General features: G+C 38.6%; 1 protein-coding gene across 1 annotated transcript in view; it reads left to right on the plus strand.

The window, feature by feature from the left end:
- Positions 1–7,541: 7,541 nt before the first annotated feature.
- The window catches only part of LOC103027673 (tyrosine-protein kinase receptor UFO), a 62,979-nt gene continuing 45,744 nt past the window's right edge, over positions 7,542–24,776 (plus strand). Inside the window, exons 1-4 of the mRNA XM_022679062.2 lie at positions 7,542–8,259; positions 17,322–17,529; positions 17,752–17,852; positions 19,309–19,491. Of these exons, the coding sequence (XP_022534783.2) occupies positions 8,193–8,259; positions 17,322–17,529; positions 17,752–17,852; positions 19,309–19,491 (559 nt within the window). The 5' untranslated portion in view covers positions 7,542–8,192. The remainder of the gene's footprint in view (positions 8,260–17,321; positions 17,530–17,751; positions 17,853–19,308; positions 19,492–24,776) is intronic.

Genomic DNA, 24,776 nt, shown 5'->3' on the forward strand with positions numbered 1-24,776 from the left:
TTTTCTGCAGGATAATGCTTGCCCATACACTGAAGGGTTTCCCAGGAATATATCTGCCAGACTGCAACATTTCCTTGGCCTGTTCAGACTCCAGATTTATGGGACCAGCTGGGATGCCAGCTTGAACAACCTATGAATGTGCAGAATCCAGCATGTCAGATAACAGTATGGATTTTCGCTTTTGCACTTGTTGCTGAATACAGTCTGGAAGGTTGTTTTTGGAGCACATGGCATCCCTTTCGTACAAGAAAAGACATTTCCACTTATATAAATGTGTCCTTTTAAGGCCAGAGAAGCTAAACCTACTTCTGGCCATGATTAACCTAAGGCTTATGGTGTTAGTGGGATTTATTAATGTGCGTTCTGTGTACAATGAAAGAAAAAAAGGCTTTTTTTTATAATGATTGTATACATGTATTTGCAGTCCATCACTTCCTGTTGCACTGGCTGGTACTTCCTGATGGCCATGCACTGTCCATGTGCCCAAAGATCAAAATGTGTGCCCTCTCTCAAGGCTGTTAGGATTACGAGGCGTGGGATTGTCACTCCGCATACAGCTGTCCTCAACCAGGCTGTGCTAATCTGAGGTTGCAGGGGCATACGTTCTCATATGCCCTGCCATAATTTTGATTGTTTTCAATGTCATGTGTTGGAGAGAGAGAGAGCGAGAGAGAGCTAGAGAGAGAGACACAGAGGCTGGAAATGGAGGATTACTGGTCAATCAGCCTCCTAGGAGCCTGCCCACAATACTCTTACATAACCTCTCCAATGTACCGGCCTGTCAGAGGCATATGTCTGCAGCTGTCTGGTCCAGGGTATCTGATAAAGTGGCTGACGGAAGCACCAGGTACAGTAGGTAGATGTTACCAAAAAAAAACAATAGAGAATTCTTTCTTTGAGCTATTTTTGGGAACAACAATTTTTTAGCTAAATATGGTCTAAATTTTAGTCAGACTGCTGATTTTTGGATGAATAAGAAATATCACAATGAGCTATTTTCTCCACTGTTCATTAAAAAAGGGTGTAAGACAATATTATGTTTTGGAATTCTGTATCAATTCTCAGAAACACAGTATTAATTTAAATATTGTTGGTTTAATTTGTGTTGTGTTTAAACCCGACCCCCTAGAAAGCAGTATTGTCCTCTGGCTTCAAATTCCACATATTCTAGTGACATTAAACTGTACTCAGATTCTATGAATGTAAAGGTGTGTTTTCATTCAATTATGCTTTTTAGTATCATCTTGCCCACATAATTGAATTGCAAAATATCACAACATATTAAAGTAGAAACATTAACTATTCTAGGATCAGAGGCATCTGGGATAGACCAACACAGTGGAAATGTTTTTGGAGCTTTTCTGGAAGACATGGATGCCTCCAGACCACAGATGGAAAAGAAAATCAGCAACAAGTCATTGCTTCAATATATTTGACTGCATTTATTCACAAGTGTATTAAGTATGGTCAGGTAATAAAGTTGTTCCTATAAAGTTGCTTGTTTTTCTATTGCTGAGATTGCTGTGGGTAATTATCAGAGTCAAAAATGGCTTGACACCACCATGTTTAACAGCAAAGAAACTATGTTTTACTAAAAACTATTAAAATAGTTTTTAATAGATATTTTAACTTTTTCTATAATGACCTGAGCATGATCTTTACAGCTTCCATGAAAGCTGTAAATACACCACCAGAGTTCTCTTCAGGCCATTATGGACCCTTAGGTCACAAAAGGGAGGTAAACAGAATGTTAACACTAGACAAATGAAACAGGTGTTGTATTTCCTATTAAGAAATCAATTTAATTGTTTTATGTAATAGAATACATGTTCTAACCCTAGTTGTTACACTGCAGACCTCACTGTATTTTTGCTCTCATCCACTAGGCGTCAGTCACTGAGAGCACTGTGGGTGTCATATTTCCCATGCCCTCTCTAAGCCTTTGTGTATTGGCCTTGCTGAAGTGTTTGTCTGTTTAAAAGCTGCAGCTGTGGGAGAGACAGTGTTTGCTAATTGTGTTTAGGTATGTGTTTCTCATGCTAGGTACGAGGCAACGCCCACTAAAGAGGTGTATCACCTTGTTGTGAACACAGATTTAAGCAGCCTTGTGTGTAAAGCCTTTTGTAGGCACCAACAATAGACTTCGAATAGATTTACCAGAGAATGTAGTACTAAGTAAAAGATGTATCATTGTTTTCATGAATGGAACTGTACTTAGAAGATATTACTTTGCAACAAAATATTTTATTGCATTACATTTCTTCATAACCAAATCTTTAAGATATAAATAAAGTAAATCGTTGACTTATTTTCTACATAAACGTCAGATTCAAAGTAGTTCAAAGTAGTAGTGATAGGACCTTGACATTCAAAATGTTAAGGTTCATGCTTGCATGGTGCTATGTGGCAAAATTGTAACTAAAAATTTACACCTTTTTTATTTGCCACAATTTTACTGTCTTATTTTTATTGTAATTTTTATAGTAAAAAAAAAAACACTTTGTCAAAGCTGGCATTCAGGCTGATCCCATAAATGCCAAGTAAATTCCTATGAATCATTTGCTGTTTGTGGGTGAGCATTATCCTGCTGGAAAATGGCAGTTGGAAACCCTGCCATGAAATGCAATGCATGTGACTGTAGGATGTCCCTCATATCACCCACTAGTGGTGACCAAATGTCATTTGAGATGGCTCCCCAGATCATCACCAGCAGTTGGGGCAGTGTGTCACTCCACAGCAAAGGTAGGATTGAAGTTCTCACCACAAGCCATCCATACTCAAACCTGACCATTGCTTAATAAAAGGTAAATAAGAGCATTTTTCTGGGATTAAAAGCGTGAATTCAGCTGTAACTGGAAATATCTGTGAAAAACTGCGCTGGAATGTGCTGCACAGCTTTCGACATTCACGTTTACAAGCACATGCCCAAGCATGTGGATGGAGGCCATACAGTTACCTAGTGTTTACTCCTGCCCCCACCCGTGCGCTTCTTAGGCAGCAGCAGGCTGTCACTTACACAGACACAGAGACAGCGCTGTGTATCTACTTCTTGTGTCAGAAATCAAACCATTGCAACATAACATGTGTAATTGAATGGCCTCAAGTGACATTGCACGTCCTACGATGTGACTATTGCGCATGCCACATCACAATGACAATGTCTGAACGATATATCGTGCAACCCTAGTCTACATGTAGGGAAATTCACCAAAAGTACCATCTTGCTTCTCTCAGTTCAATGGCGTGCTCCTCTTAAAGTCTGGCAACAAGGCAAATTGTCTTTAAGCGCATCATAGAGGCATGTGTAGCAGTCAACAATCTCTCACCAAGAGGTACAATGCCCAGAAGTAACCTCTGAGAGGCTATTTATAAGGCAGCGGAGAAAGCACTTCTAGTTGAGACCCAACCTCTAACAATTTACATATCTGTCTGAGACATTCAGTTAGTGCATGCTAAGTTTTGCAGCAATTCAGGGAGGTAAATTAATTTTTCAGTAAGTGTAGTAAAATAACAACTCAACAATAAACAATTGGTTGTAGATCTCTGTTTGTGTTGCCATTTGAAACAATTACAATGCAATCAACGCAATAATAAAGGTTGGGATATTAGTAAGTAATTATTAAGTTGTAAACTGCATTTAGCTGTAATATTTGTTTTTTATTCCTAGTTACATTTTCAGCATATCTTGAAGGACACATCAGAGCTGTTGCTGAGGTGTGATCTCTTAACTGTTGCCTGTTTAGCCAGTTTTTTGCATTAATGCATAAATGGAATGAACTTAATCCACCCTTGGAGCTCTCTCTCTCTCTCTCTCTCTCTCTCTCTTTTGCTCACTCCTAATTAACCCTGCCCTTTACTGCTGTGCTCTGTCTTCCAAGAAAAAAGACCTCCATTCTTCTAATTTTTGTGTTTTTGTCACTCTGTCTCACTCTCTTTCTCTCAGGTCCCTGCTTGCTCTCTCTTTTTCTCGACTTTTTGTCTCTCTCTCGCTCTCTCTCTCTCTCTCTCTCTCTCTCTTTCTCTCTGCATGTATCTATGTGATGTGTGAGCCTGATTCCTCCAGTCGGGTCCTATTGAAAAGCGAAGGACACACAATGGGGTCTTTCTCAGGCGAAGCTCCATCTCCATTAAAGACCCTGGGAACACTGCTCAGTCCCCCGCAAACCTTCACTTAAAGGGCCGACACACACCCACACACACAAACTCGCGCACACACACACACACACTCACACACACACCACACCCTCAGTAGTGCAACCTGACCCCACAACAACACCACTTTCCTGCATCTTCATGGAACAGAGGGAATCCTCTACTCCAAAAAACCCACAAACTAAATAATTCATGAAGTATCAATTCTTCCTTTCCCCCTCCTCTTCCTCCTCCCTCCTACTACACTATATCACCTCCTTCCCTCAGGTTCCCTCATCCGAATTTAAACCTCCACCTGCTCCAGACGTAGACACCGCAAAGCGTGCACCCAAACAAACGAACACAAATGCAGCAGTGTTGTTCTAATGAGCTACTTACTGTCTGTGTTACCTTCTGTCCTTATCTTTGTTTATGTCTCTGTCTGAGGGGGGAATTGTTGACTCTAATTGGGTGGAATCCCACAAAAGAATTTAAACACTTCTTACGCATACTTACGAAACTTTAAACTGTTGTGAGAAAATTCCATTTTTTTTTAAAGATTTAGTCTAGTTCTGTTTATTGCAATGCATTTCCAGTCAGTGTTTTTGCAGTGCTGACTCCACCATGGATGGAAAAGTGCTTTGGCCACAGATTTTCCTCTGACAAAACAGTGACTCAGAATCGTTTGTTTTTTAAACAAATCTTCATGATCTTATGTCTAGAAGACCACAGTAAAACTCAATAAGGTCATGGGATAGCAGTGAAGGGGAAGCGTTAAGAATGCCCACACCTGTATAAGTTGTGAGGTATTATCTTGTGAGTGAGGTTGAACAGGTTGGCCAGTGTGCTCATGGCAAGGTTACATGAATTCTTGGAGTTTGAGTGAGACCTGCTTGTGCGAGCAAGATGGTTAAGACCTTTCTTTTTTGATTTATTTTTTCTTTAAAGGCATTACCACCCACAGGGGACAGCACAGTAGGTAGAAATGATTAGAACTGGTGGTGTCTGGCTAGAGCTGTCCGTACGGACCAACAAGCGACTTACATTCACTGATTCTATTTAATGCAGAAGTCCTCACATGCATATCCCATGGGTCAGTGCAGTGAAAAGTAATGGGGCACAATAGAAGTTCCTGTCTCTTTTTGGCATGTTGCTGTACCTTTAAAGAGTACAACAAAAAAAGGACTGAAAACATTTTTGCTGGGGAATCTTTATTTTGTAAAATAATATTTTTTATTTTATGCCAGTATGGGGTAATCTTTCCCTTTTCTGGGGGGTTTACCCCTAGACCCCCCTCTAGATAAAGCTTAGCCCCCCTAATCATAAACCTCTAAGTTATGCCCCTGGCAAAATCCTAGTCTCTGTTCAAGTTCTATCTACAGATATTTTGAAGATGTTTAGGTTGGGGACTGTGAGGGGGACTGCCTAGGAACAGTTTAGTAACACCCTAGCAACCAGCTTGCAACATCTAAGCAACCACCTAGCTATACCAGAGCAAATGCTTGGCAACATCATACCAAACAGCTGGTAACCACTTAGCAACACTATAGTAAGTACATGGGATACCATAGCAACCTCTTAGCAACACCATAGCAACATCCCTGAGCAACTAGTGGGAACAACTTTGGCTGTGCAGACCCTTTATAAGAATTGGAAAGTTCTTTATAGCTATGTGTCCTTCAAGTTAACTTATGAAGTCTGTAAGTAACTTGTACTAAACATCCTGACAGCATCACCACAGGACATTGTGTGTGAATCTGTGTTAATTTATCTGACCTTATTAACAGAATATGGGAGTGATGGGTTAGTGCTGGAGATAAAACTAAAACACAGCACTATAAATAATAATTAATATTTTATTATTTAAAAGGCTGTCTGTAAGGAACGGGGATTTGTGGGATGCATGAAAGATTTGGCAAATCCTCTCTGTCAAGACAAACAGCTTATTCTTCCATTGACTCGTTTGGTGTTTGATGATCTTCTTGGGGTGTCGTCTTCTTGGGACGCCCACATTGTGCACTGTCTCTGACATCCCCAGTTATATGGAACTTGCCCTTCAATTTGGAGATGGTACTGGGGCTCACTCCAAAAAATGTCGCAACCTGGTTTTGCAGAACACCAGTTTAAAGTTGCCCTATCACGCAGGCTCTATTCAGAACAGTTAAATGTCGCATGATTACAATTCTTGGAGCATACGCATACACCTACCACCTGACCACTATAATCTGCCCTTTAAGTGGCAACCAGGATCTTGGGAGTACGCGAAGTTCAAAACAAGTGTCAACAGCAACAGAAAAATTAGTTTTTGGCAATTGCAGAGAAGATTTGGCAAACATATTAAGGGCTGTTCATCCCACAAATGCCAAATGCATGTTCCATACAAATGTGGCACAATTTAAAATGGAATTATTTTTAAAAGTATAAGATTTCTTGCCAAGAAGCATTGTTACAACAAGGAAATATTCTACTAAAAACTAATTTCCTTACTTTTTGTGGTATGTTTAAACTCCTTTTAACCCCTAAAATGACTTCAGGCTACAGGTGTAGGTGATACATATCCCTTTTTTCTGCAGTAAAATAACGTATTATTATAACTTATTTCCTACAGGACACTTGGAGAAGCTGCCTGTTTACTCTCTATTTCACTTAATAATTCTAGATCAGTAAAAGGAATCAACCCAAATTCTGCATCTTTGAAAACAGACGTAAAAACTAGACAAACATAACAAAACTAAAGGTTTGGAGGACATGAACTGTTTGATTTGTATTCAGGAAAATATTGATTTTTAAATTAAGTTTTTTTTTTTTTCTATTTTCTATTACAATTACAGTTATGATTTTCAGTGATGCTCCTTATCAAACATTGAAAGCTTTTTATGTAATGCTTGAATAAAAATCCTCAAGATTTAGTGGTGTAATGTCAGGCCTGGGCTGTTAGGGGGTTAAATTGATATTTATCTTCTACAGGTCTCAACCACTTAATACATTTAAATTATCACAATAATTGAGTGTTTTACATCTTTTATAACTAGTTTTTGCTTCATTTGTGAACAAAAACTTTAATGAGCTTCTTACTGAATTTATCTGATTCAATTTCTAATTTGGCATTAATTTTCATGGGTTTAGAAATGAGTCTAGGCTCTTATGTGTTAAAACAAGTAAAACTTTGTTTTACTTATGAAGTAAAAGATAGATATAAATAAATAACACATCAAACACAGCTTTGTTGACTTGTTGGGGTGATAAATTGGCAATTGAAGCGTAATGTCTACCCCAGTGACCCATCCTCCCCCCGCCTTTTCTCGTCTTCTGTGAGAAAAAGAGGGAGACTGAGAGAGACCCAGAGGGAGGGATGAAGAGAGGGAGGAGGAGGAGGAGGAGGGATCGAGGAGAATGGAAAGAAGTTGTGTGGAGGAATTTGTTTGAGTCCTGAAGTTTGAAGGGGGGAGTAAGAAAGAGTAGAGGGGCTCTGGTGAGGGAAGGTTGGGGTGTCTTGGGAAACGGCTTGAGGAAACAGGACTTCAAAAATAGCTAACTAGCTCCTAAAATAGCTACTTTTAACAACTTTTGAGGGGAAACTGGAAGACCGGGAGAACTATAGTAAGCTAGTGTGGTTCCTGTGAGGGGTTTATAGGTTAGGAGAAGTTTAAAATAGTCTAGTTCACAGGGAACTTTAGTTTTTCTACCACTTGAGTTTTTGTTTATTTGACAGAAACTGAGTAACTAGCTAATTTACCTCAGCTGAAAGAGAACGACACCAGACTTCTCCGCTCCACAGCATCAGGTTTCAAACTGTTTTTGAGGCATTTTTTCTACTCGAAACCTGAAAAGGAGAACTCTGTGGCTGAAAGGAAAGTCTGCTGCTTAAACAGCAACAGCTTGAGCTATCCTGTCTGAGGTTTAACAGTCTTTTTCAAGGTTTAAAACGTGATTTGAAGTATTGTTGTGTTGAAGCGATGCGGTGACGGTGAGTCATCGAGTAAACACCGCGAGCGCGCGATTCCAATACAACCAAACTAACGAACCGTCTCCAAGAAGTTCTCACACTGAGAGCAAAGAAGATGAAGACCTTCGGATTTCTCCTGCTTTTTCTCACCCTGGAGCTAACCACCGCTGAGAGTTTATCAGGTAAGTCATGGCTGGCTTGTTCTGTTGTGTTTTCAGCAGGTTTAAGTGAAGTTAATCAAGTTTTGAGGAGCAGGAGGCTTGAGTAACACTGTAGAGCAAGTGTAGAGCAGACTCTTAAGAGTTTTGGGGTTGCCCATTGGAGAAGGATAGCATCCACCAACTTCTACAGACCCTAAAAGCCTAAATTTTATCCAAACTCCAGCTTTTGGATTTTTTTGTACAGTTCATTAACATACAGCTTCAGACCACTTCAGTTTCTGAATCAGTTTCTCTAATTTTGCTATGGACAAGATTTCTCCCAAATTCCACATTAAAAATATTGTCATTTAGAGCATTTATTTCAGAGTTCAGATATTGTTTCAAGAGTTCAGAAATCAATATTTGGTGGAATAACCCTGTTTTTCAATCACAGTTTTCAGTTTTTTCCTCAACCAGTCTTACACACTGCTTTTGGATAACTATATGCCACTCAAAATTTAAACAGTTCAGCTTGGTTTGATGGCTTGTGATTATCCATCTTCCTCTTGATTATATTCCAGAGGTTTTCAATTTGGTAAAATCAAAGAAAGTAATAATTTGTGGTGGAATATAGTCAAATCCTCATTATCAGCTAGATATTTTCTTAGAAGAGTAGGTTAGATGTTGTAAGACGCTTCATATAAATATTTCTGTGTTTGGGAAAACTTTGGGAACATTTCTCCACTGTTCCTTATGGCTGTTTGAGTTAGTCTCACTTTTCTCCAATGAGGCTTTTTACACTAGACATTGGAACACTGTTGAGAAAATTCATTAACTAACTTTTGAGTGTGGTTGGATACAGTCAAATCCACACTACACTGTGTTTTCATTAAAGGGTACAGGTTGTGAGAAAGCTTCATATTAAAACTCTTGAGTTTGGAACAGCTAAACACTCATTAAATAATGTTTTTAAAGCTGTGTATAAATCTGCTGTTTATTGTTTCTTTTGACAGTTTGAGTTTGTTCCACTTTTCTCCAAGAAGGCTCTACACTAAATTGTTGTGAGAATTGATTCATTGACTGCATTCAGTCCCAGGAAAAATTGTAATTTTATGTACTAGAGATTAATGATCAGTTCCTAATCACAAACATTATTCTAACTCTTTTGGGTGGAGATTTGTAATTCCAGACAACACAGTTCCAGTGATTTGTTAAAATGTGTAATAAGTGTAAAAAGTAACTCCAGCCTAAATTGTCTTTGTATTTGAATATTGTCAAATTCTCACTACAAGGTGTTCCAACATCTAATGTAAAGCCTTTCTAAAAAAAGAAGAGGGTGTGAGCAATGTTTTGACTTTGGAAGAGCTGCCCATTAATGAATAAACCATTAATACACTATTGTTACTCAATCAGGCCTAATTGTTTTGCTGATATTTTCTCTTTATAATTTCATCTATTTTTTTTAAGTTTGGTTCAAGAAAGACTTTTACGTTTTATATGTTATAGCATGGCTGTGAGAGCTGGTTCACTGCATTTACCCTCAAGAACATTAGTAATGTCAGGTTCTGAAGATTAATGATTAGTTCTGGGTCACAAACATAAGGTTTGGGTGGAGATCTGTCACTCCAGAGAACAGATCAGCCAACACTTCTTAATAAAGCTTTCTTAATAAATGTATAGTTGTCTCATGTATAGTAGCTCATGACTTTGGAAGAGTTTTTCATTAGTACAACATTATTTACATTAATACATTAATACATCATTTGCCAGACAGACAGAAAAAAACATTAAAGACAAAATGTATACATCTACATTTTAGTATCTTTCCATCATTTCTTTTGGATGTTTGGGTTTGTCCCACTTTCCTCATTAAATTAGATGTTTAAATATTGTTGTACGTTTTGAGGGACTGTATTTGGCCCCAATAAAACATCAGGCAATGGATCACAAACACTCTTACTTGTACCAAAGGTGTTGGGTGGAGATTTGTCACTTCTGTGCACTTTGAGAAAGTGATTGGTGATTGAGAAATATATATATATATATTCGTAGACAGATTAAATGAAAAAGTGGTTTCTAATTGGAAATTGGCTTATTAGGAAATTGGCTTAGTACTAGTAAATTGAATTTAATATGTCCCATACGACTTAACATACCTGTGCTATTTTACCTGATGGCACACCTACCCTACATATTGAAGTGAAGAATTTCTCTATGTGTTGTCAACCGGAGCAGAATGTGACTATTTTAAGTCTTAGTTCATTTCAGTGGTACTTCCTCTTGTTCTTTGTTTTCTTTTTCAGTTTCTTCCTCATTGATTTGGAAAAGTGTCAAATCTTTAGAATCTTCTGAAGCTTTTTCTTTGGGTTCTTGTTTTTATTAGTGATATTTTCCTCTTAATCTTGGGAAAGGTAATATTTTAAGTATTGTTTTTTTTAGTGTTCCTTTATTAATATCTTACATAGGTTTTCCTTTCGTGTTTTGAATTTTTTTATTGTTCCTTTTTTGAGATCTCAAGTAGCTTTTCAATTGGAGTCTTGGATACCTCAGTGTTTCTTGTTAATACTCATGTAGAAGTTAGTGCTTAATGCTTAATTCTTTTTGGGAGTTGCCCTTCTGCTGTCACCAGCGGCTTGCTTTTTTAGACGTGTAGTACTGTGGGACAGCATCTGTTTGAAAAAAGCACTACGTGATTACAAACAAATTATGTTCAGCTGAATCAAGCCTTTAACCACACACACACAGTGACACATACAGGCCTCCCAAATGTGTTTTGCACAGTTACTTAATGATGGTTTGGGCAAAAGGAAAATTGCTCAATTTCACCTCAAATACAGCCAATCTGGAAATTTGGGAGTGTGAAATTTTCTTTTCTTTTGTTTTGCATTAGAAAAAGGCCAATGTATCTAGTAATGTTGTAATGAATAAGCATGGCTTATCCATTTTGCCAACATTGCTGGTTGAATAGGGCTCTCTGGAACAGATAAACGTGACCTATTGGCACCATGCCTAATGCCAATCATGACCCTAAAGGCACTTAAGCACCCCCCTGCCCCCCGTATTAATCTGTGGAGCAGTGTAACTGTGGAACTGTGTTGTCTGGAATGATGGTGCTCCATCTAATACTTTACAGGCCTCCCATGGCTCTATTCACCGAATGCAATCAAATCCAAACAGCAATGCTCAGAATCAAGTAAAAATCCTTCCCTGGACAGTAGAGACAGTAGAGATGACAAAAGCAGGATAAACCATTTTTATTACCCTCGATTTCAGAAAAACAATAAATTATCAGGTGTCCTAATTCTTTTACATCAAAACGCTCCAAAAAAAAACACATAGCTTTGTTAGAAGTCAATCAGATAATTAGATACACTCGTCCTGCTGTGAGCCTGACGCATCTTAACAGACGCTCCAGCAGACAGGAATGCAACCTAGATCCCTTTGAAGCCGTGTTTGGATGTGTGTGGATGTGTGTGTTTGATGGACAGCATTGGACGAGGGCAGGGCTCTGCCGTGCGGGGGCGGAAGAGGGGGATAAAGGGAGAGAAAGCTCTGGACTGTGAGTCAGGGTCTGTGCTGATTCAGTGTACAGAGATGATGGATTGAGTTAGGAGCAGAGGGCCCATGTTGAGTCAGATCCAGAAGAATGGCATGAAGAGGCGAGGATAGGGAGGAGAAGTGTCAAATGAAAAAGGAGGCAAAGAAAGACTAAAATGTGTGAAAGGGAAAGGGGGAAAGATAATGGGAGTGACGTTTTTCAGCATGCGCTAAGTGTTGTCCTTGGCAGCCGAAATGTTTCAGTCTTATCATTGGATGGATGATAGGGTGTTGAGACAAAAATGAGGAAGAAACCACTGAATGAAAAAGTCTGGTGAGGAGTGTTTATGGAGTGACACCATGTATAATGCCATCTGTCAGATAAAGAGGAATACAGCCTTGCAGCACTGGTATGTGGAGCAGTGGAATTGATTTCTCTAGAGTGCTGAAACTCCAAACAATACCTCTGCGATGAATCAGAGTGGGATTTTTCATCTATTACTAATTATCCATTATTGTTATACCTTACCTCACTAAAGAGCTGATGGTGAAATGCCATCAAATCCTTGCAGCAATGTTTCAAAATCCAATGAGACTAACTTCCTACGGTTAGTAGCTCTAGAACAGCAGGTGTTTATAAACCTTTGCACATATTTTTAGGGCTGCAGTTCAACAAATCTAATAATCTCTACTTTTAATAATCTCTAAGTGGAGGAATGTTGTAAGGTCAGACGAGACAAAGATTAAGTTGTTTATCCAAACACATGATCATATGCTAGAGGTATGTTTGTAGAAGTAAAGGTGGAGCATTGAATGTGGACAATTTTGTACCAACTGCTAAGCATGGTGGAGGGAGCTTCATGATCTAGAGCTGTTTTACTGCCAGTACAGCTGGTAGATTATACAAAGTAGATGAAATGAATAAATAAGGAGGACTATTTGAGAATATAAACTTTGGCACAATTTGGTGATAATGACCCAACATGCATCACAAGAGTTTGGGGTGTAGTTGTTGTGTAGTTTTGACTTCAACCTACCAAAAGCATCTGGCCTGTGGATAATAATTTGCTGTGGATTGTTAAACTTTACATTGCAAATCGGTCGTGGAGAGTTACCTCAGGGCATGATTTGGGAGCTCCCACCCCTATAAGTTGTGAGGTGATATCTTGTGATTGAGACTAAACACTGGCCAGTGTTCTCATGGCAAGGCGTCGTGAATTATCAGAGTGAAAGAGAGGCCTGAATGTGGGTGCAGTTGGATTTGACATTTAGTTTTTGAAGCTGTGAGCATTTGATATTCCTCAATCCATAGTGTCACATGTGTATCAGAAATGCATCATACAAGGCAGTACCACCCACAGTGGACAGCACAGTGGGTGGTAATGATTGTGACCGAATTGATGTTTGGCTCGAATTGTCCATGCAAACAAAAAAGATCCTCTTTCAGACATTACATCAACATTTGATGCATGAGACCCCATATGCATACTTTAGTTTTTATGGGACATGGCAAAAGTCATGGGACACATGTAGAATATGAGTGTACATGCCTATATACTTCCACAGTACTCCAAATTCCAAAATAGCCCATTTGGATATGGGACTGTTTACGTCCAGGGCTAGCCTGGCTCATTCCTTGCAGGTCTGAAAGACATAAAAGGAGAGGTGCCAGAAGAAACCCGGCCAGCTAAAAGCCATTCAGCCTAGAGAGGCCCAGCCAAAGCAGAGATCACCCAGCTTTCACAGTGCGGGCAGTGGGCCTCAGTTTAAATATCATCCTGGGAGTTGTGTGTGTGTGTGTGTGTGTGTGTGTGTGTTCGTGTTCTCCCTGTAAATCCCTGCTTTTTTCTTCTTAGTGTGGCTTGTCCGAATTCCAGTTCATATCATATTGATCTTTTGGAGCACAACCACTGATTACGTTAAATCGGCTAAAAGACTGTAGGTACTGCACAGATGTTCAGATTTCATTTGTACACTATATGGACAGAAGTATTGGGACACCTGCTTATTCAAGAGTGTGTCCTGTTTTTTTGGAGTAACTGTCTCTACAGACTAGGGAAGGCTTTACACATTATACTAGAGCATTGCTGTGAGGATCTGATTGCATTTAGTGATTACAGCATTAAGGAGGTCAGGATAATATTGGATGATCACCAGCCGACATAATTCCCAACTCCTTAACTCCTTCCAAGTGATTTGGAAAACTGCATTTCTGCTCAAGAAAAGAGTCCCATTCTATTGGTAATACTTCTCTACAGGGACTGTGTGACTGTGTGTATGTATTCCTCATCTGTGTCAGCAATGGGTGCAACTTAAATTAGCTGAATACGATATTAAAAGGGGTGTCCAAAAACGTTTAACCATATACTATAAAGTCTTTATTTGATGATGAAACATTTATTAAAATATGAGAATATTTCTAAGGCAGACAAATTTAGTCCTATTTTTCTATGTTTATACAGTGGTATTTAAAGTGGATATGGAAATAAAATCCCATTACTGTATGTAATTATGTTGATATGGTGGACTATTTAATGCGGAAATTATGGGCCTGTCACCGCTAACTCTTGCTCCAAATTTCTAAAAGCTCTTGCCAGAGTTCGGTTGACGTCAAAGCAGCATGTTTAAGTATGTCAGAGTTAATGTCCCAACATGATGGCCCAGGGAGGACAAATGATCTATGTTAGGGTCAGAGTTCAGAGCCATGATGTCAAAGATCAGACTGACTGACAGGCTTGAGAAAATCCAAAGATAGTTGCACTTTTCCTCTGGAGCTCATTAACTATGGAACGTATGCGTCATTCTGTAGCACATATTTTGGCAACCCGCATTTAGCATTGATTTTATTTCCATTTCCTTTTCAGTTCTATTTTAACAAATCATGTCTATCACATTCTGTGGTAAATACATATGCTCAGAACAAATTAATATTACTTATTAAACTATTAAATTTAACCTAGCAGGTAATACTACATTAATGCAATTACATGAATCTGTGTAATAAAATAAAATAAACACATTTGTATTCCCTATTGCATTCCCTATGCATTTTTCCATACCCACCAGTGAATAGATATAAAGAAAAATAGACTTCTAGAAAATAAGTCAACGCAAAGGCTGCTAATTATGCTAATGCTAAATGACAAAACATGTTACAAAGGTTAGTGACACAAAATGCAGTCTATGCAATTTCTACATTGAATAATAAATTGATTACACAACAAATGTTAGGTAACAAGACACTTTTTTAAAGCATACATTTATTATAACATATTTATGTACGTAGTTGTCATAAACATGTTCAAAAACAGCATGCATAATGGCTCAGATTGTTGAAAGCCTTAGAGAAAATGTGATGTCTGAAGCACTCTATAAGACATAATGATTATGACCATTTTAACCCACTTTAGTTTAGTGTAGCTTAGCATACGTCTAATTGATGCACAGTATTTGCATTAGCTTGCATGTATGTTAGCAATGTTAGCTTTACAACTCTAAAACAACCTTGTAATTCAGAGGATACAGTGAAGTACTGGAGAAAATGTGCCTAGAATAAAACATATAGGGCTCTAAACATAGTAAAATATTTACCAATGGCCTTTATAGAGGTGAATTTTTATTCCGGCCATTCAAAAATGGGGTTAGAAGGGGTGCCGAGGGGTCCAGCAGTCTAAAGCGCGTGTTCGAATCCCCGCTTATGCAGCTTTGCCATCAAGCCGCCGGCACTCAGAGGGACCACAATTGGCCCTGCTCCCTCCAGGTGGGTAGATGGCGCTCTCTCCCCACATCACTCCTAGATTGATGTCTGCAGCACAGGGCGTCTTTGAGCTGATGTATCAGAACCGAGCCGAGAAGCGGTGGCTGAGTTCATATGTGTCTTAGGAAGCATGTGTTGTCTTCACCCTCCTGGTGTGTTGGGGCATTATTAGTGATAGGGGGGTTCAAATTAGTGGGTTGTGTAATTGGCCATGTAAATTGGGGAGCAAATGGGAAAAAATTGAAATAAATTATATATAAAGTTATTCAAAGAACGTTGGGAGTGGAATCAGGAGACAGCTAGCTAGCTTTGGCCTCAGTAAAAGCAGTAATTCTTTGATTTTTAAGCATTTTTGATTTGACGTCAGAATTAACATACACTTAACCGCTTTGGTATCCACTGATTGACCGACTACATTCTGTATTATTATTGTGCTGCTAGCACTTTACTCAGATGGATAAGCGTCTGCTATCTATCAGACTGAAGAAGCAGGACTTGTTATCAGGCTCATGCCACCGGAAGAATGTAAAACATTTCAGTTCTGTGGCCTAATAGAGGACAAGGGAGGAGTCCAGTGGAAAGTGATTCATGCTGGCATTGTTTGAGGTTCGCTAACCCCTGACAAAGTGCAGATTGCCAGACCTGTGGCCTGCGTAGCATCGTATAACCCCATAGTAGGGAAGCTTCATGATTTTTTGTTTCTAAGCTCCATTCTGAAAGCAGCACTGATGGTAGCTGACAGTGTTTGCTGAGCTGAGGGTTCGTTGTAAACAATGAAACTGGTCATGGTGGTTTTGGTTTGGGTTGATGGAACCGATGCTGGATGAACACAGACAGATGTATTAGGTATATGGACAAAAGTATTCATTGTTTCTTCTGAAATCAAGGGTATTAAAAATAGATGACCATGATTTTGTTGGAGTAACTTTATAGTCTTTATACACTAGTAACAGGGAACAATAAATGATACAAATGTTACACTGATATATATAATTTTTATTGAGCTACAAATACAGAATAAGTGTGTACAGTGGCTTTAGGGGTGGGCGATATGGCCCTAAAATAATATCACAATATTTCCTGGTATTTTTGTGATAACGATACTCTTGGCGATATGACAAAACATTGATTTTTTTCTGACTTCTTAGGAAAACACTACTACACAATACTTATAATGCACTCCATATATCTCCATATATCCAGTACTGCAGTAACATTAATTAAATTGGACAGATATAATCTGTCTCTAGTAGATATATTATGGGAAATAAGAACAGTGTAAATTTTTCTTTTGGTAAAATTATATGATATCATTTGATATGATATGGCACACGCCTATACCCCTTAAACTTTTCCACATTTTGTCTCCCTACAACCACAAACTGTATTGTATTGAGATTTTAAGTGATAGACAAACACAAAGTATTGCATTAGTGTGCAGTGGAACAAAAATGATACATAGTTTTCAAAATTTTAATCAAATAAAAATAACACATATAATGTAACATGTCAGCTGATTTGTAGTACTGAGTTGTAGAGGTTCCTAATGGAGTCATGCAATGGTCCTTCCAGTTCAAAAAAGGTGGGGCCACAGGTTGCATGATCTCATTAATGTAACATTGGGCTGTTAAAGTGACTGTAATAAAGGTGATCTGACATTGTACAAAATTGCACCCCACACCATGACAGCAGGCCTTTAGGACATGTGACACATCATTGGTTGTCTCCACTAACACAAAAGGCAAGTTATCTTGCAGAGCTAGCAGAAATTGTAACTAACAGAATTAACAGAATCTTTATGTCCCCTTAGGGCTGCAGTTTGTGGAGAGCCCAGCGAATGTAACCTCGTCACTGGGGAAGCCGGTGGGCTTGCACTGCATCCTGCAGGGTGACGGAGGTGACGAGGGCCCGCCGGACATACTGTGGCTCAGAGAGGGCCAGGTGCTTGAATTTGCAGACACCAATCAGGTGCAGATGCCCTTCAGTGACGACAACTGGATGGTCATGAGCACGCTCCGGTAAGCTCCGTTTGTCTTCTTTTCCTGCAGATGACCATATTTATAGGTGCAGTCGCCTTAATTTCACATACATGTTCTCATATTCCCTCACACGGCCAAGCATGGCTTTAAAACAGCTTTTGACCCATTCTCAAACGTGGCTGATGCTTAATCTAACTGTAATCCTGATTCTGAGCTATGAATCGCCTGAATTGGGCTAATCCCTATTTTTTTTGTGTGCAGGATTGAGGAGGTCCAGCTGTCGGACATGGGCGCCTACCACTGTGCAGTGGTCATAGGGACTGAAGAGGTGGTGTCCATTAAAGGACACATCCAATTAGAAGGTAATTGTTGATTTGTTGTGACCATAGACTGTATATAGCTGGACAGAGCATCGTCTCTTAAAAGTGAAGCCACCACAGGTCGGGCGCCCCCTGCTGTTCGGCTGCAGAAAGCTGTGTAACTCCACCCATCCCATAGGTTTCAATGGCAAAACAGAAAAATTTCAATCACGTTTTTTTCTAATATACTGTAATTCTACCTCATTTTTTAAATGTAACAGCTAGTGTAACCTCTGCTTATATTGTCAAATTTTTATATCCCCACAGAATTCGGTTTTTAAAACGTTATTCGGCTCTATTAAGGTGTGGTTATGGTAAAAGGGCTGGTTATGGGCGGGACCAATAACAGACCGTCAGCTCCGCTCCGCCCCGCTCTGCAGTCTGTGACCGCGAGGCAGCCCTCAGGGGCGGGGTTATTTAAATGAGTAGGCGGTCTCTCCACAGCCTTTCTCCCTCCTCTGGTCTCTTCTGCGCAGACTCTGGTCTCTGAATCGCCAAAATGGAGGAAGATTTTGGCTTCATTTTCATTGAATGAATGGGAACGGTGACACGGCGTCCATCTTTATATACAGTCTATGGTTGTGACAAAACCTCAAATCAGAAAACCTCTCCCACTTACTCACTCTCTCTCTCTCACACACACACACACACACACAAATGGCTGAAACAACAAAAAAGATGCAGAGCTTTCAGACCTCAAATAATGCAAAGAAAACAAGTTAATATTCATAAAGTTTTAAGATTTCAGAAATCAATATTTGGTGGAATAACCTTGGTTTTTAATCACAGTTTTCATGCATCTTGGCACGTTCTCCTCCACCAGTCTTACACACTGCTTTTGAATAACTTTATGCCACTCCTGGTGCAAAAATTCAAGCAGTTCAGCTTGGTTTGATGGCTCTATCTTCCTCTTGATTATATTTCAAAGGTTTTAATTTGGTAAAATCAAAGAAACTCATCATTTTTATTTGGTCTCTTATTTTTTTCCATAGCTGTACATAGACAGCGCATGTCATGCATGTTTCATTTTAGTAAGTTGGAATAACTGAAACAAAACAGAATTACCAGCATTTTAAAAATATTCTTGACCTTTATTAACCTTGATTAATCACAGAATTGTTGTTATGTGACATTTTTAGTTAATTTATTTAAGAAAGTTGTTTCAGTTTTTTCAGTAATAATAAAAAAACCTTAAGGGACAACTTGAATGTGTTGCAGGTTTTTAATAGAGGAATGGCTGTATATAAAATGACAAAACGATAATGTGTTAAATGAGTGATTTAGTTATCAATCAGTCTACGTATGTCAAATGTCCTAGATAATTCATTATGTTCTGGATATTTGTGAAAGCCTTCTGAGGTCTTCTAAGCACATTCCATACATTTTCTGAGGTGATTAGGGCTCCTCGAAGGTTGCAGTGATTGACCTCACATATTTATCTCTCTGCTTTGTCTTTCAGGTCTTCCTCATTTCTCAGTGGAGCCTCACCCCATGACTGTAGTGGCTAATGTTGGCCTGAGTCTGCAGTGCATCGCCCACGGGCCCCCTGAGCCTGTAGAGGTCATCTGGCTTCAGGACGGCGCCCCTCTCAACACACTGAACGACCCAGTGGCCCTGTCTCCATCCACCCTCAACATCACTGGTACTTAACACTTATTCCTGCACAACTTAACACAGCGTGATTCAGCACTGAGACACTCTGACTGTGAGAGTTCACAGTTCACACATTCACAGCTGTTATCTACAGCGCTTATCCTCAACTGCAAGGGTCAGTGTGTCTGAACACTGCTTTAGTTCCTTACTCTCAAAACTGCAGAGTGTAGCTTCAGAGTGATGACATAATAAAGTAGGAATAGATACACGGAATATACTAAATAGTATTTTTTAAAATAAATTACATCCTTTAAACTCTTTAGAAAAGAAAATAATAATAATAATTTTATGATTTTTATGCATATGAAGCTGTGACATTTGGCTGCACAATGTGTCGTTTCAGCACCATCATCATCTTTGCAATGTGCAAAAGTACAGTCTTCACGTCAGAGGACGTGCATTGTTGCATAAGGATTATTAAATTAAATCAAATTAAATCATAATTTTTTGCTGCTTAACACAAAATGGAAATAAGTTAATTTTCCATGACATATTATGTATGTGTCTGTTTACAGTGTAGTGTTAGGAGTTTTGCCCAATGACTCTTACTGGTGTAGTACAGGATTCAGTCACCCAGACTTGGAATTGAACCGCAGTCTCCCACACGATGTGGTAGTTAAAGCCCCACTAGGTAGGATTGAGATTTTGTGCTCGTGGGCTCCCCCTACAGTTGTAGAGTGTAATAAATGTTTCAGGCGGATTAGTTTCTCTTTCTCATTTTCTTGCTTTCACAGACATATTCGGTCTCTTTCCAGCCTCTGCCAGAGTGTCTGTATGTTAGTTTGTAAAGAATGAACCAGTAGTCCTTGTAGAACTGTTAGAACTAAAGGTCGGAAAGCAGGTCGCAGTTCTCGCGAGCGTTGGTTGCGGCTGCCTCGGAAAACTTACAGAGTCTGGTTTGAGCTCAGAGGAGCTCCGGCACAGACACGAGAGCACCGCTATTCCTCTTTTTACACCTCAATGGAGTGCTGCAGTGAGTTTCAAGCTGTAATTTTACTTCTTTAAAAAGATAAAAAATCAAGGTAATCCTAACTAGTTGGGCTTTAAGTTACTGGCAGGTAGTAGAGTTATCCACTGTACCACACCAACCATCAACCAGGTTCCTGCCAGTACACAAGCAATATACACTAGATAACACTTATAAGCCTGGCTATACTGATGTAGGTTTAATAGTTGAGTATATGTAACACAGAAACAGCTAATTGTTAACTAAAGTTACTTAAAACTTGATCTATTGTAAATAGATTGAACAAACTGGGAAAGTGAGTTCAGGCATTACCAGTTTAACACAACAACAGTGGGCTATTTTCTATAAAAGGAACTTCAGCTTTCGAATGCATGCAGCTATTTCTGATTCGGTTAAAATTGTGAGCAAAAACACAACAGTTAAAAAATATAGAAAACAGACTGAAATGAATAAAAATATAAAGCCTAAAGAGCTGCAATGTATCGCAATATATTGTTGTATTGAATTATAACCCATGTATCATGATATGTATCGTATTATCACCAAGTACTTGCTAAAACACAGCCTTAGTTGTCAGTGGTTTTAATGTAATGGCTGATTGAAATTTATACCTGTGAATTCTATGAATCTGCACAAACTGTAAGAGAATCTTATCTAAAACAGAAGCTCTTAAGAAATGAACATTCCGTTGTGTAATCAGTAAAATTACTGCAGGTAGTAAAGCTGAAGATGCTGAAGATGTTTCAGCATAAGAATGTGATCGATAGATAAGAAGACCAGTCTATCCATAGTCCATTTGTGGACACACAGTATGTGTGTATGTGTAACACATTGCAATAAGAGTACAATCAATCAATTAACACTGTGAACAACAGTAATATTCATTATTTAATGGTTAAATAACGTCTCAACTAAGTATTCATTGACACAATACATTGTTAAACACTAATTGTTGTAATTAATAATGAATCGGGGCATTAGTTGAAATTATTTGATTTATAATGCTTTATAACTATAATGTCAATTAATACTTAACTAAGACATTCTTTTGTAAGGGATGTAAATTGTGGTACTCTTATTGTAAATTGTTACCACTCTACGTCTTACAGATTACATGTAATCTATTTACTTTATTACTCTATTTATTGCTACTATACAATAATGCTCTTTATACTAGAGCTGCAACGATTAGTCGATATAATCGGCAATGTCAAATAAATATATTTATCGACTACAAATTTTATTGTTGACTAATCAATAATTTGTAACAGTACCACATTACACAAAGTGCTGGGAACAGAAACTTAGTCTGTGTCTCTAAAAATGCCAAAACATAACAGATTACACATTTACTCACTAAATTTCAGTACTTTCCACATTTAAACAACATCCAGACATTTAAATGACTTTTAAATCTCATGTTCAGTTGTTTCTATTGTTTTTTGGAGATTCAGGACATGGCAAAAACAATTGCGGACTAATCGACTAATCAAAAAAATAATCATCAGATTAGTCGACTACCAAAATAATTATTAGTTGCAGCCCTAATTTATACTACATGATTTTATTTGCTATGAATTTGCATTAAAATGACGCTAATTAAAGCTTTTTAATTAAAGATTTGCACTGTCAGGTAACACACAAACAAACAAATAGATAGGTAAAAAATAATCAGGTAATATTTAATAAATACATAAGTAATTATTATATAAGTATTATAAAGCTATGAGGACCTGTATGCAGATGCTCATAGTTCATAATAAGCACCGTATATAATTACTCTGAATGACCTGATTTACACTACTAATGGTTAATTTTGACAGTCCTAAATCTGTATAGAAACAACTGTGTGTGTATTAGTTTGTATTAGTGTGTGAGTGAGGAGCATTTACTAAATGACAGCAGCACATCCCTGCTCCCCTCCCCTCCCCCACCCACTTTGATCTTAAACATCCTAAAGATCTTTCCAGGCCTTCCTGTGCACCATCGCTGCTTTAACAGACACCAACATGTCCCATATATCACAACTTAAAAAGACCTGAACTCGAAACCTTCAAACATCCTGTGTAAAACTGTCTCTATTACACGATTTAAAGATTTTCTGTACAAGACGAATACTTTTAAAGACCAGATCTCAGTCCAGTTTCTACTTCCTCTGTTAAATTTATGAACTTACAGTGTCGTAAAATGACGACGTTCAGACTTTTACCACACTTACTGTAGTACTGTGTAGTTTAGATTCAGTTTAAGCTAAAGAGAAACTGCAGCACATGACTCAGTCTTTTTCAAAACAGCTACATTTATTTTAAAATTGTAAAAGATAGATAGATATTGTTTGCATGTGAAAGGTATAATAGAGTGGGTTTAAATTATTAATGTAGTTTGATCTGATACATTCAGAGAACCCTCACAGAAACTTTTACTAAGAAGTGGGAAGCGGGATGTTATGGAATAATAATGAAATTTGTTGTGCACACCAATACACTTTTATTTGTTTTGTCTTCCTCTTTAGAATCCGAGGAAATTCTAGCATTGTAACTTGTGATTAATCATAATTAATTACAAGATATTATTGTTTATAACAATATATTATTATTGTTTTAAAAAACCTCTGATCCTTTATTTTGCATATAAACATCCATTATTTAAAGCTTCAGTTTTAAGAATAAACTATATATTTCATTTATTGTAATTTATTGCAGCAATTTGTGCACTTTTTAAACATATAGTACTTTTATATAATTATTAACCTATAGTGGAAGTTTAAAATAATAAAAAAATGATTTTAAGTGAACTTCAACACATTTTTATTTGTTTTGTAACTATTCAGTTTTTCCTAAAACATGAGGAGATTTGTGTCCTAAAAATGTACAAAAACAAGCGCTCACCCATACACACACCTTCTTTCTTCTATCTGGCTGCAGGCCAGGTCAGACTCGTCCAATAAGACGCTGCCCTTTGGTGCTGGTGAAAGAGCAGCGGTGGGGAGGGAGAGCGGGATGGGAGGAAGGCTCAGAGAGGATGAAAGAGAAAAAAGAAAGGCCTTTTTGAACACTTGCCACGCCGGACTGACAGATATTGCCTCTGTTGTAGTTCCAGCTGAACCGACCTGCAGCTTCAGGGAGTGAGTCACAAAGGCAGGGCAAGCGAGAGAGAGAGAGAGAGAGAGAGAGAGAGAGAGAGAGATGGCCAGAGAAAGAGAGAGAGAGAGAGACTGGAAGAAAAGAGAGAGGGAGAAAAAGGGGCGCGCGGCTTTGACTCATCCTGGACGGTTCACCATCAGTGGGCACACTCACTGGCTTGGAATGAGCCCACTTATGCCAGCTGCCACACACACACAGACACACACACACTAAAACATGTCCGGTGACTCCTCACACAGACCACCGGCTTCTGCCATTAAACTCAACAGTCATTACTTAAGCATACACACAGCTTCAGTCTACTCAATGACAACTGCATACAGATTTTTTAAAAGTATCCAGAATGTCACTGTAGGTCTCTGGACTCTTGAAATGCTGTATCATAATGTGCAGAATAGGAATGTGCATTTGCAAGAAACTTTTGATACAGCAGATTATATCATGATACAGGGGTTACGATTCTTACTGCACTTTCACATCGTGCACTATAGGCTCGTTTTGACTGCAGGGACAAATGGGTATGAAGGCATATTGTAATCATTTTGCAACAGTTGCTGTGGTCAGATGTGTCTAGTCCCACATTCACATCCTGATTTTACAGAGTTAATAGTTAGCATGCTAACTTGTGAAGCTAAACATACCAACTGTACCCAAAACGGACAATTATTCGTCGTTTCCTCTACTAAAGCTCTTTGTTAAACTTTTACTCAGCACATTAAAGTATTTTAAATTTATAAGCATCAGAATATCCTTTTTGATGTTAATATGGCTGTAGTCTGTTTGCCAGGCACACCACACTACACACTTATTTTTGTCTCCTTCATAAGAATACAGGAAAATACCAGCATTTATTTTTTTACAATAGCTTGCCATCAGCTGCCGGAGCCCTGAGAGAGCACAATTGGCCTTGCTCTCTCTGGGTGGGTAGATGGTGCTCTTTCCTCTCAGCACTCCAAAGGGTGATGTTGAATAGCATGAGGCGTCTGTGAGCTGATGTATCAGAACTGAGTCGCTGCGCTTTCCTCCTAGCGCCCTGTGAGGCATGTTTCGGAGAAGGTCTTTACCATCCTTGTGTTGTAGCATCACTAGTGATGGGGGATATACAGCTGAGTAGCAGCTGAATAAGTGGGACAATTGGGCAGATAAATTGGAGGAAAAAACGAG

Source organism: Astyanax mexicanus, chromosome 4 (assembly GCF_023375975.1).
Source record: "Astyanax mexicanus isolate ESR-SI-001 chromosome 4, AstMex3_surface, whole genome shotgun sequence".
In the NCBI taxonomy this organism is placed as follows: domain Eukaryota; kingdom Metazoa; phylum Chordata; class Actinopteri; order Characiformes; family Acestrorhamphidae; genus Astyanax; species Astyanax mexicanus.